At 33.2% G+C, this 13763-nt stretch overlaps 1 protein-coding gene across 1 annotated transcript in view; it reads right to left on the bottom strand.

Annotated features, from left to right (window-relative positions):
• Window positions 1–3142: 3142 nt before the first annotated feature.
• LOC121320405 (melatonin receptor type 1A-A) overlaps window positions 3143–13763 on the bottom strand; it is a 31036-nt gene continuing 20415 nt past the window's right edge. The window contains exon 2 of the mRNA XM_041258702.1: window positions 3143–4041. Coding sequence (XP_041114636.1) covers window positions 3173–4041 — 869 coding nt within the window. The 3' untranslated portion in view covers window positions 3143–3172. The remainder of the gene's footprint in view (window positions 4042–13763) is intronic.

The raw sequence follows: 13763 nt of genomic DNA, 5'->3' as shown, positions 1-13763 counted from the left end.
AATTTACAGTGTACAGTGAAAGATGGTATTTTTAGATTTTAGAAGTGCCCCCTAGAGCTGGCTTTAGATACTGTGGACTCTTATTTGGGAAATTTGATCCGCTAGTTTATGCTAATTAAGATACATTAATACGCATTGATTCAAAGGAAACGAGTATAAAAAGAAAACATGTGACAGAAATCTTCCCAGATTGCTTCTGTTTTTTTGTTTTTTGTTTTTTTTAATTAAATTATAAAGGAATTAGTTTTAACTGGCAGAAGAAACCGTCTGTATTTTACAGTATATTGAATAATTTGATGTGATAGACTACAGTATATAAAAAATAGACAACTGGCTTGGAGAAGTTCATAGGATTCTTAAAAATACACACTAAATAAGCATAAAGAGTGAATAACATAATAAAGCACTCACACGGATTACATATTCAGTACAGAAAAGGAACCCAAACCAAGTGCATATTGATGTAAAAAAGAAAAGCAATACATGTGTATAGCTATAAATACACTTAAGTAAATCAAGCCCATCTACTATAACTAGGGCTTGAACATTTCTGTTTTTATTTTCCAAATCTCTACCTCCCTTTAAATATTAATTGGTCATTGTTAAGCTGTCTCTGTATCCTAATAAAGAGAAAAATCTATCAGGACAACTCTGTTAAACGAGTGAAAATAAGAAAAGCACAAGGATAAACTAGACAACTCCAAGAATGAAATGCAATTAGGATCAGCGATGAACAATTAACATAATGTGTCACGTCTGTTTGAAATCAAAATTAAGCAAAACAGAATCAGGATCAGTCAAGATATGTAGGTAAAAATAAGTGAAATTTGTAATTAACAGCTTTTTTGTGTTTAATTAGAAAACAGAATTGGCTCAAAATAGATTGAAAGAGACATCATGTGACCAGAAATAAAGCCCCAAAAACTTCAAGCCCTAACTATAACCCACTAAAGAAAAACTGACAACAATGAAAATGTTTCACATTTTGAATTCTAACAGAAAATACTGTTATGGATTCCAGTAGACTTGTGTGAAACTCTTTTGTAGTTTCTTTGAATGCATGACTAAATAAAAGATCAAAATTATGTTCCTATAGTTTTATTTTTTTTAATTATGTCTTAATCCTAAAATTATAGTTGTTGCAAAACTTTTGGCCAAAACGGCACCTCTTCTTTCTTGTTCAGATCTTTAAACAAATTTAAACAAGATAAAATAATAATATTACAGCAGTATACTGAAAAGGGATGTCCACTGTAACAAGGCTGATTCATTCATTTACCGTAGTATAAGGATTCGCTACTGTAGGTATAATTTAATACACATTAGGCTCCAATGCATTTACTTACCAAAAGCTTTATTAAACCAGTCAATCTGTTTAGCTAGATATTCACTAAAAAATATGATTTTTTTTTGTTGTTGTTGTTTAAAGTAGAGAAATGTTCTGGGAATATTTATTTATTTATTTATTTATTGTGAATAATCATAAATGTGCATATACTCATTTATTTTCTTAGCATTTCAATGGAAACAATGAATTCAACTGTTTCATGCTATAAACTGAACATGCAATTTGTACAATCTACTTTTGACTCCAGATGATATTGTCAGCTGAATACTATCACGCTGTTTTTTGTTGCTGTTTCTTTTTCTGCATAAAACATCTTCTGTTCTTTGTTGGGTAGCATATTATTATTATTATTATTATTATTATTATTATTATTATTATTATTATTACTTTTTTCCCTCCACTATTGGCTTAAAAATGTTTAATTTTAAATTAGAAAAAAAAACAAAAAAACAACATAAAGCATCTTTAATACATTGGAATTTGAGAAATGCTGTTTGCCCTCCCTTTTTAGTTGTTATTCTTGTATGTTATATTTATTTATAGTTAAAATATATAGAATAATAATAACAAAAAAAATATCCAAAAAAGTCACTCTCATATTATTATGCAGTTTTTGGTAATATTTCTGTGGTAACCTACCAAGTGTCCTAGAGAGTTTTTGTAGTGAAATATATGCAGCCCTTAACATGCTAAGATTCCAAAAAAACAAAACATTTACTTTCTTAAAACATAAGGAATACAAGATGTTTGAGAACAGCTACCCTAAAACTATAGTTTTACCATAATTTAAAGAATTACATTTAATCAACAATATTCCACATGCCAAAACAACCCTTGGGTCAGATATGTGTGTTGATATATGCTGATGTGGGCACAGTTTAGCACCCCTGAGACATCATGTTTGGTGGGTCTCATTTTAGGAAATTAGGTAGTTTAAATGTAACACAGTTATTGCACTTAAATTTTTGGGTCTTCTAAAAATAATAAAAAGTTAACACAATCACTAGTATAGTTGTGCATATTTAACACCTAGTATATTTAGAGATGATATTAGTGAGAGATATAATATTATGAAATAATATGATATGATGCCTAAAATAGAATGCTTTACACCTGCTCTCCTATTCAAAATAATATGCAAAGTTAATATACAATTAGCAAGTGTGGATATATGTAGAGCATGTGATGGGCTGTAATTTTTTTATAAGCATTGCCAGAGGTTGTCAACAATTTCATGGAATCAAGTATTCATAAAGTTAACATTTCTAAGTATTCCCCATAGTTCCGCACTGTTTATTTTTGTTTATTTAGAATTACTATTATTATCATTGTTGACAGAAATTAAACATGTGGAAAACTCAAGGTCCAGGATGGTCGTTGTCATAATTTATATTTTGTATCTCAGTTGTATTTGGGACATTTACTACCATACAAGAGATAGAACTGGATTTTCAGATTTGGCCTTAAAGGGTTTATCTCTTTACAATTGACCCCAAAAAGGATACAGCTTTGACATAACATTCATGTGTTCAGACTATGAACGCTCTGTTAAAACAGGATAAAATGGTTTATATCTGAAAGTTTTGCATTATGAAAAACGACATACTTTACAAAGGTCAAATTAGGATATCACTGCAAAAATCTCGACAAACATCATCATGATATCATCATTGTACTTGCATAAATAGAAAATGCAGAAAATCAAACTCTGTCTTTTCAACTTTGCAGATGAAAAAACATTATTTAAAATAGTTGTTAGTTTCTTGTATTGAAAGCTTTTATGGATTGTGGCGTTTTCTTCACAATGATCCCTTTTATTATTGCTCAGACTGAATCCACCTTCACTTCATTGTTGTTGGTCATTACAGGAGATTGCTTACTTTTGACTCTTTCAGCTGCATCATTGGAACTATCCAGAAAGAAAATCCTTGCCGTGCACACTGAGACAATTATTCTTTTGTACTCTCTTCTGAAATTCTGGTTCAAAAGTCCATAGACAATAGCATTAAGGCAGCTGTTGAAGTAGGCCATGAAATAACTGGCAACAAAAAGCCACTCTGGAATTCTGGGTATCACAGTCTCTGGAATTAGTGCAACTGCAAGGCCTATGAAATTTAACGGCGCCCAGCAAACTGCAAAAAGGACAAACACCACAAACATGGTGATGAAATTCCTAACGTCATGGGGAGTCAGCTTGGGTCTGGTGTCAGGCTTCACCCGTCTTCGCACTTGGATAACCAAAATCCATATTCTCAAATAGCAGTAGGTGACAATCATTATGGGGAGTAAGAAGTGGAAGAAAACCACAGCAATAGTATAGGCTGAGTTGACTGACTGCACAAATGTGCAAGAGTACACTCTGGGGTCATACTGCAGCGATCCCACAAACAAATTGGGCACAATGGCAATGACGGTCAGAACCCAAATCAGAATAACACAGCAGAGCGAGTTTTTGTCACTATATAACTTATCATACTTTAGACTGTGACAGATGTAGCAGTAACGGTTTATTGCAATACCTGTTATGTTAAAGATAGAGCCAATTACGCTGAGTCCCATTAGAAATCCACTGATTTGGCAGTGCATATATCCGAGATTCCAGCCATTGTGAAAAATTGACGTAAGGACTAAAGGATAAGGATAGATTGCCACCAGAAGGTCTGCTACAGCCAGGCTAACAACAAATAGGTTTCCTGTGAACAAAAAGAAAAGAAACTCGTTTAATTAAAGAACTGTAATATTCAATTTACCTGTCCTAACAGTATTTGTAACATAAATCTACAATTAACTAGCCCTCAACCACCTGGTAAAGTTTACGAAAACATAAAAAAAACTAAAACAATGAAATTAATAACAGCCTTCAGTTACTATTTAGAGTTTTCATTAAATATAATTGAGACATAATCCACACTCAAAATCTAAGGCTACACAAAAATGTGTTATTAATAACATTAGACTATTCCTCCTGAGTCATGTAATTGTGAATGTCAGATAGACTTTCCTAATTATTAAATTTGTTACTGAAGCAATGGCTATGTCCTTGTATCCGCTAGATGTCATTTTATTATTAATATCCAGCAATAATGTCTACACCGTGTAGAACTGTTTGCAGAAATGTGTTCTGAAAGAATGAACTAATAACCACCACCAGGTGTCACTAAATAAAAAAAATAATTAAAAAAAAAAAACATTGAACAGGTACCATGAATCTAATTCCCTTTTGAAGTAGGTTAGATTTAATATTCTCCAAATTAATGACCATTCCTTGGTCAAACAACTCATCAAACAACTGATGTTGTGATATGAAAACCTGATTGATATGTCATACCATTCTTGCTCTCAGTGTGCAACACATTACATCACATATGTATATGATGATTTCATTAAATAATTTTTTTGCTGTATCTTCTATCATTTTTTAGCTATTACTTTTTTTCCCCACCAATCTAATTGCAATAATTGTAATAGGGGTGTGGAAATCTGCAGCGAGAGACAGGAGAGAGACACAGAGGTTGAAGTTGACTCACCACTTACCAACTAAACAACCACGTGACATAAGAAAGTTTACAAATGAGAGGAGGCCATTCGGCCTATCTTGCTCGTTTGGTTGTTAGTAGCTTATTGATCCCAGAATCTCATCAAGTAGCTTCTTGAAGGATCCCAGGGTGTCAGCTTCAACAGCATTACTGGGGAGTTGGTTCCAGATCCTCACAATTCTCTTTGTAAAAAAAGTGCCTCCTCTTTTCTGTTTTGAATGCCCCTTTGTCTAATCTCCATTTGTGACCCCTGGTCCTTGTTTCTTTTTTCAGGTTGAAAAAGTCCCTTGGGTCGACATAACTTTTAGAATTTTGACAGTACCAGCGAGGGTAGACCACGGGCAGACATACATCAAGTGTAACAGAAAACACAAAAAGGCAAAACAAAACACAGTGTGTAAAAACTGTTAAAAATAAGTGTCAAAAAGTGGTTCAGCACTGTTTCCACTGAAAAGGAAGTCCTGCTGAAGGAACCTTCTCCCTGACACATGCTCAAGTAACTGGTTGGGGCTCAAAATACCCTAAACTAATTCTGTTTCTAAATTTGTGATTATCCTGGTCCATACACGGTGCTAATGCTTTGCTCATCCTGGTTAAACATTAACCCATGTCAATTCACAACCAATTCACAGCCCTTGAAGAGAACAAAGGAACTGGCTTTCCAGCTCCTTTTATAGCAGGTGGCCAGGTCTGATTGATGATCAGTAAATCAATTAACACCTGACCACCTACACCTGTGATGTCTGAAGCTAAATTGAAAATGTGCATGTAAATAGTTACATTTTATAGTTTTTGTGCAGAGTGACCTTGACTGGTTTTAATTAAGTTATGTGCAAATACTAAAAGGCTACACACCTGCTGTTTTTCAAGTCACAGGATGATCGTCATAGTGAATGCATCACAGTAGTTTAAAGTAGGAGTATTAGGCAAGTTAAGTGCTAGCCCTCCGTGGCAAGACCAAGAATGGGTTTGGCAGGAGGAAGTACTGTATTCTTGAACATGATTTCTTCATGTATGCTGGGCTTTACACATGGATTTCTAGGCTGAGCTCAACTGAACATTAAAGAACATATTGACATAGTCAACAACTCATATATCCGACCCTATCAATAATTTATTATTTTTAATAAGTAGTACGAGTATGTAAATTCCAGCCACTGGACTCAAGTGAAGGATAAGGACACTTGTCAGTTGGGGATTGGTGTTCCACTGACTACAGAGGCGGGACATTACATACTAAAGGGAACGTACCACTGTGTTCGGGGTTGGTCCGAAAGTAAAATAGGAGGAGTAATGGGTGGAGGGAGAGACTAGTTTGGTGCAGCAGGATTTTTTAAAAAACACTAACATTTCTTTTGTCTTTTTTTGTTTATGTATGGTTTGCCACGAAGACGATTAAAGACGAGTTATCACGGTCTGTTTGGATTTCACCCCTGCACTCCTTCCCTCACACCATTTTGTTTTCTTTTGTTATTTAATTATTTTGTTGTGTATAGATAATAAAAATAAATTATTTTATTTCTGTACACATAAATTACTGTCTGGACATTCCATTTAATACACTCTCGCCTCACACGATGCTTTAATATTAATGAGGTAATTTTAAAGGAACATTTCTCTCCCGAAAAAGAAAACCAAATTGACAAAAATGTATTACCAAAATAGCCTGGCAAAAAAGTGAGACTTATTTTTATTTTTGCATGTAAACCATGCCAACAAGAACAAAGCTGAAGTCCATTAGCATTACGACAGCTATTCCTTAAAGATTTTTTCAAAACCATTTTACATAGCAGTCGGGCTTCAAGGAGAGGGCTTTCTTTTTCATTATATTTTCATTTTAAAAGGGATTTCTAATGAATATCTCATGAGTTGAAAAAAATCTAAACGTTTTGTAATATTTAACAGTCCATTGCAAAGAGATCATAAATAATCATCTGCTTGACCTGAAAAGACCCCAACTAAAAATAAAATCACTCAGAGCACAAGATTAAGAATTCCTCAAACATTCCCCTCAAATAATTTACTCAGTTGAGGGATCTGAAACCACCATAGCAACATAGTAATTGCACAATGTTGGCGTTCTTAAATTATAATTACAATTCTGAATACAGTTAGAATGAGAACAATGAGAACTAAGTGGTAAAATGTTCTGTGGCACTCATGTGTGGGAAGTCTAGATTTTATGAGGATATTTAAGTTTTTGTTTAATTGAATACTGAAATAACCTGCCTGTCAGAAGAATAAAACTTCAGGCATTAGGCTGTTGAGAGCTTGTCAAATGCTTCAGTATTTTAGTTGCAGACACGCTGATCCATCAGTGGCAAACCATTTTTGGAGGAAGGGGGTGATGTCCCAGGGTGAACCTGTCTAGTGTAAGGATCCATACTGTTGCGAGGAAGCATTCCTTTTACATCTTAAATGTTTTGTTGCAGTTTGTTAGTTACATCTATCTATATATATGCATTAACCACCTCAGAAGTGGTATATATCATCGGAACCAAGCAGCACGAAGTGGTTTATACCGCTTATAACACGACTACCTGTCATTTGGGGGAAGAAAAATATTTAAAATCATTAAAACACATTTTAAATTAAGACAAAAACAGAAAAATTTTTTGTCTATACATTTGCAGTGTAATATAGTCCTACATTAAGTTGAATTAAATATAATTTATTGTTCACATTAAAAATAAATTGCACACTTCTGTTTAGTGCGAATTTCTGCATCGAAAGTGACATCTCGAAACTAGAGGACTGCGCACAAGCTAATGATGTGGATGGTCTGGGCAGAGTTTCAAATAACACTGAGGCAGGCAGGAGAGTAGCTGTGATGGATGCTGAAGCCGGATCTTGGATCTCAAAAGATGTTTTTGATAGTTGTCAGACACCCAGATTAAGTACAAGATTGAACCACTATTACGTACCAATCGGACTGCGGAGTCAGGGGACAGTGCATCAGTTTCCCACAGACACTTCAAATCCAGGCCGGTAATTCGGGAGGTGGTGTCTGGCCATGTCTTTACCTGCTTTTCTAGGAGTTTTCCTTACTGACAGGACATTATTGCTGGTTTTAAACTCACTTTCAGCAGAGATGTTAAAACTTCTACTGTTAAAATAAATAACTATTTTGTCCAGCTCTCAGCGTTATAAAACTAGAGTTGAACTTCTTGCACTGACCTTTCCTTTAATGTTGTTGAGATTATTTTGACCTTGTTCCACATTGTTTTCTTTAAGGCAGTCTTTAAGTACATTAACAGCCCGTGCTGTATTTCTTTTTAATCTTTGTTTTCTTCAGTTTCATTTAGCTGTTCCTCATCTTCGTCTACTCTTGACAGTTGCTGGAGTACTTATTTTTTATTTTACTCTTTTCAGATGGACTGCTGCCTTCACTCAGTTTCATCCCCAAATACATTAAAGGAAATAGGTGGAATGTCACTCATTTTTGGTAATGGTTTTGTAACTAATAACAAATAAAATGGAAGTTGGTCATGGAATATAGAATGTAGTGGTGCATAGTGATTTATTTAGTGTGAAGCAGCTCATTAGTATGTAAGCCATGGTATACGATCTATATATGCATGGTCATGTGATGCTGTTTAACCAATCTGAGGTTGTTAATTTATTTTTTACATGATAAAATATATTGGTCTTGGTACGTTTGGTCTTGACTACATCACTGCTTTCAGTATACTTATTTCAGTATACTAAAGTATATTAAAAGTGTGTTATTTTGACCCATCCAAATAATATTCCAAGTATACTGAAATATACTTACAGTATACTTGCAAAGGGCTTAAGTATACTAAAATTGTGCTTTTTTGACCCATTCTAGTATACTTTAAATAAACTATCAGTATAGTGGCACCTGGACTTCTTGTATAAGTGTGCTTTTTGACCCATGGTAGTATATTCCAAGTATACTTTAAATAAACTATCAGTACACTGGTCCCTGGACCAATATATAAAAAGTATACTAAAAGTGAGCTTTTTGACCCATTGTAGTATATTCCAAGTATACTAATAGCACGTTTTACTTCAATCACATATTAACCTGAAAGAACTCCTCAGACATGCCCCAGAATAGGTTCAAAGTATTTATTAAAGAATCATACAGATTATTGTACAGCTGTTGTCAACCACAAAAGATGACATGCTGATATACAAAACAAAGATTGTTTACATACTGACCTTTGGTTGAATGATCAGTTCTTCCATTCTCAAAGTGAATCAGTTGTTCATAGTTTATACAAATTGAACTGGTTGGCTTCATTTCTTTTCTCTCTATAGACCAGTGATTCTCAACTGTAGTCCTGGAGGCCCACTATATCTGCTGGTCTTAATTTCACCTGTTTGAGAGTTTAAAACAATATAAAACTTTCCTTTTGGAAATGAAAAACATTTAAACGTTTGCACTTTGTACGTTTTTTGCTTTTGCAAAACTTTCATTGTTGCATTTTTTCCGCAAGGTATTTTTTACATCCTGAGGGGCTGTGCCAGAAAACTTTGAAATCACACAAAGATTTTACAGACTATTAAATAAATACTTTAACCCATCTGCTAATTGAAAATTACAGCCCAATACTTCATGGCAAGTATTTTATGAGTAGAAGAAAGAAGTTTCCACTGACCTCATATATCGAACACTTGCACACAACACTGAATAATTTAAAATTAATAATTTACAGTATCAAATATTATTATATGTATTATTCCTATTATTATAATATGTTGTGTTTGTTGCACCCTTAGACTTTATCCTACTTTTTTCACAGTTTGAGTTAAATGTTTAATACGTATTATTTCTTTACTACATACAAACAACAACTCTTTTCTACTCATAGAGAGGTTTGCTTGAAGCAGTGTCTCTTTTAGTGATAAAGCTTTTTAGATATATTTTCTTTTATTTCTTATCTTCCATGGACATATTCACATGCCATCTGTGACGTGACCTACCTCTGTTCAAATTATTCAGCACAGTGCTCCATTACATTGAACTTTGATCAAACTCAAGGCTAACAAATGTAAACAAACTAGAATACTAATAAAGTACTTATGAATGTTTTAACCACGTAAAATATATTAGCTTTTAGTTTTAAACATTTGTTTTCTCTCGTAAAGTACTTTAGCATGTTGGCCTACACCTACACAGAAACATTATGAAGCCCAATCTGTCGACATGTAAGCACAAGCCCACCATTCCAGTTCAAGGGAGCACATTTAGTTTTTCGAGATTTACGATTATACTGTAAATACAGTATAATTGTAAATCTAGAAAAAACTACTCACTTCTAAATCTTTTGTAGTCATTTTTGTATTACTTTAGTATAAATACATGTTAATTTGGATTCATATGTTGTTTTTTTCTGACTTTATGTGAACGAAAAGACACACATTTGCCCGTTTTCCCATTGGAAATAGTGATATTTTGAAATATCACTGTCCTGGCCACAAAAGCAAAGTTTGTGAGGAATAATAGCCATTTTCTATACTTTTGAGGCATAAGCAATTAGGAAATAACACTTACTACCCAGGAACAAAAATTGTGTTACATAGTGTAATTCAAGCTGTTGTAGTACTGGAAAGCCACAGTTCTGTTGGGTTTTGTTCTGCCAATCACTTAGAGCGACAATCATTTAGTTTTGTGCCTTTTCAACTGACTTACAGTTCTACTATTTCTTTAAAGCTGCATGAAGAAACCAAGTTTATTATCTTTGAAAATATATATTTTGCAAGAACATTAATATATTCTACTTGCTTTCTCTAAATCTTACCATTCCTTTGGTCTTTTTCCTCATAATTGGGGTGTAGCATTCAATATTAGTACTATCAGAGTCTGCCATTTCGCTTTGTTCAGTGGTCACTGATGTTACCGATGTGCTTGTATTCCCTTTTTCAGACTTCTTTTTATTTCTTGTCTGAGGTCTTCCACCATGTCATTAGCTGTATACTGTATAATTGGAAATATTAAATGGTTATATTATACTTTATTAAATGGTTATGTTATATTATACTATATTAATGGTTAGATTATATTATACTATATTAAATGGTTTTAAACAATGTAAGATGATTCTACTTTTTCTAACACTGTTCTGGTTTGACAAAGCTATTCAGTTGCAGAAAGCTAGAATTGAAATTAAAGCCAAAAACAATAATGTCCTACCTTCTTCCTTTTAGGGTTTACGTCTTCCTTATCTGAAAGAAATCTTCTGTTCATTTTGACTTTTCTTTTTGTTGACTCCTCTTTTTGTTCCCAAATATTTCCCCCCTTTATGAACCTATCTCTTTTTTTTCTATTACGTCTCTGTGATCATCTGAAAATTGAACATTTTAGTTTAAAGGTAAACATTTCCAGGAATAAAAATAATTTACAGCACTTGTGATTAAATTAGCATTAATTATAGTTTTCAATTACACTCACTGACATGCAACATTAGCTACTTTTGATGCTTTCAGCAACATTTTATGGAGGTAAAAATAAAAATAAGGTGCAAATATAGGAATGTTGCAGAAATTAAAATTTAAACTGTTTTTAAATTTAAAATTTAAACTTTTTTTTTTTTTTTTTTCACAAAAAGATTTGAGACAAACACGAGTCCCAGATGAAAGTCATCCTATACAATTGCCAATTCATCAATTACTGCAGATTTTACTGTCAACTTATTTATCAGGAATGAACATTTTTTCCAACACTAATAATAATAAAAAAGTTACCATGTGGCATTATTGTATATCTTTGCATAGCGAACAAAAAACTTTTCCATTAAAATTACTAAATAAAAAAGGCAAGGTAAAATATTAAACTAAATAACTAAATTTATGGATGCTAAAGGCTAGATTTTTTTTTTTTCAGGTGCGGGTATAAAATTCTATGGCTGATGTTCTGTTCTTTGGGGAGACGGCCGTTAACCATAAACATTTATTACGGTAAATGGCAAACCATTATGTTATCACTGTCTAATGTACTAAATAAAGGATATCTATTTAGAGAAAACATGCAAGTAGAACTGGACATTAACACCCTAGGTTTGAAAGTCGCGCAATATGTCAATACAGCACCCTTTATTAGGCCTACTGTTGGACAATCAACAAGCACAGAAAGAGAAAAATATAGGTATTGTGTACTATTTTCTTTTTCTCTTTCTGTGCTTTGTACAGATTATGCAGTAATCACGACTGGTATATTCTTATTCACCAATTACAGTGGCATTTATTTAGTCTTTACAACTAATGGAAGTAAATACTTCCCGCCAAATAAAGATTTTTGCTGAGTATGTTTTGCCTTTTTTCCCACCCTTTTTTTTGACAAACTAACTTCCAGCCACCCTTCCTCGCGGCTTAAATCTGGACAGTTGATAACTTGGGGAAATAGTTGGTCTGTTTGTTTTATTATGTTAATACAGTCCACTTCCACCGACGTGTCACTAAAAAATATAGCGCGAATTTGCCAGCCATCCTCAAGATACGCACAACAAGAGAGAACTGAAAAATCTGGAGCATCACATCATAGCTGGGCGGTGATGGTAGATGGTGGCATTGAACATGATTGGAGGCCATCGATATTGTCAAAGAACCGAGCTATACTATTGGAAATGTCATCTGCCAAATAACGTCAGCAAGTTTTCTTTTGAATTTAGAGTGAGTTGGAAGATTTGAAAGATTGGAAGAGGTATGTTGAATTGTTGTTCTAAATAAACATTTATTTAAAATGGTAAATACAGATAATCTGTCATTTTAACATGAAATTGCAGTTTTTAATAACCTTTTTAAACAAAAGGCATCATTTAATTTAACAATATGATATTTTTTTTTTAAGATGGCAAAGAGAAGAGGGAACTACAAGACATATCAAGAACAACTGTCCAGTTCCAAGGAAAAGTAAATACAAATGTAATGAGAGAAAAGGTGATGTGTTTTACCATTGCTTATTTTTTCCCTCTCTATAATTAAATTGGATAGATATTTTAAATGTACGTCTAAATGTGTAGTACAGCAGCTATCTACCTAGAAACCAGCGTCAATAGTCTTTTTTTTAATACTCCCAGAATCCCAATTAGTTTGTTTCTTGAATATAAGTATATTATACATAGCTGTGTATTCTGCAAACAAGGGCATCCCGTATGGATAAATGTGTGCATGCTGTGTTTAATTATACAGAATTTGTGAATATATAATCTCAAATTTCACTGCAGAAAATGGTCAAATTGATGACACAGAGGAACAGCACAGCTGAGCAGATGAGTCTGATTCTTTAGATGGAGATCTCAGCATGAACAAGAAGAAAGAACTTCATATCAGCTAATAAAGGAAGCCAAGTTTAAATCTTTGTCTCTTTTATTTTTAATTAGTAACTGACTGCACCCCTTTCCCCTAATAACTGAGTACTTTCCCTTTTAATTTCAAATAAACTCAATCTGAAAGCACTGTACAACACTGAAATTTACCAGCTAAATAAAGAGGGCAAGTTTTGAGGGAAAGACTTTTTCAATAACAAACTCTTGGACAGTATGCAACCCTGTCTTTTTATTACTCAACAAAATGTCATGTGGTGTAGTAATAGTATGATTAGCTCCGATTAATGAATGCATTCATTTATATTATTCACTATGATAATTGTCAGTGATAGTATATTTCGTCAATAAAAAAAATCCTCTGAGGAAGAGACCTTTTTCAAGACTAAAAGTACAAATACAAATTGAGTCCACCTCAATATGGCCTAGAGATTATGAATGACGTTGATGTATAAAGAATATTGTGGCAACATATCCAATTTGCTTAGCTGACAGAAACCTTCAGTTTCAGGGTTGCACACTAACATTTTGTAGGATACATAATAATAATAATAATAATAATAATAATAATAATAATAATAATAATAA

This window comes from Polyodon spathula, chromosome 1, assembly GCF_017654505.1.
Source record: "Polyodon spathula isolate WHYD16114869_AA chromosome 1, ASM1765450v1, whole genome shotgun sequence".
NCBI classification, from domain to species: domain Eukaryota; kingdom Metazoa; phylum Chordata; class Actinopteri; order Acipenseriformes; family Polyodontidae; genus Polyodon; species Polyodon spathula.
Note: the sequence above shows the minus strand (reverse complement) of the source record. Positions and strands in the feature narration are given on the sequence as shown.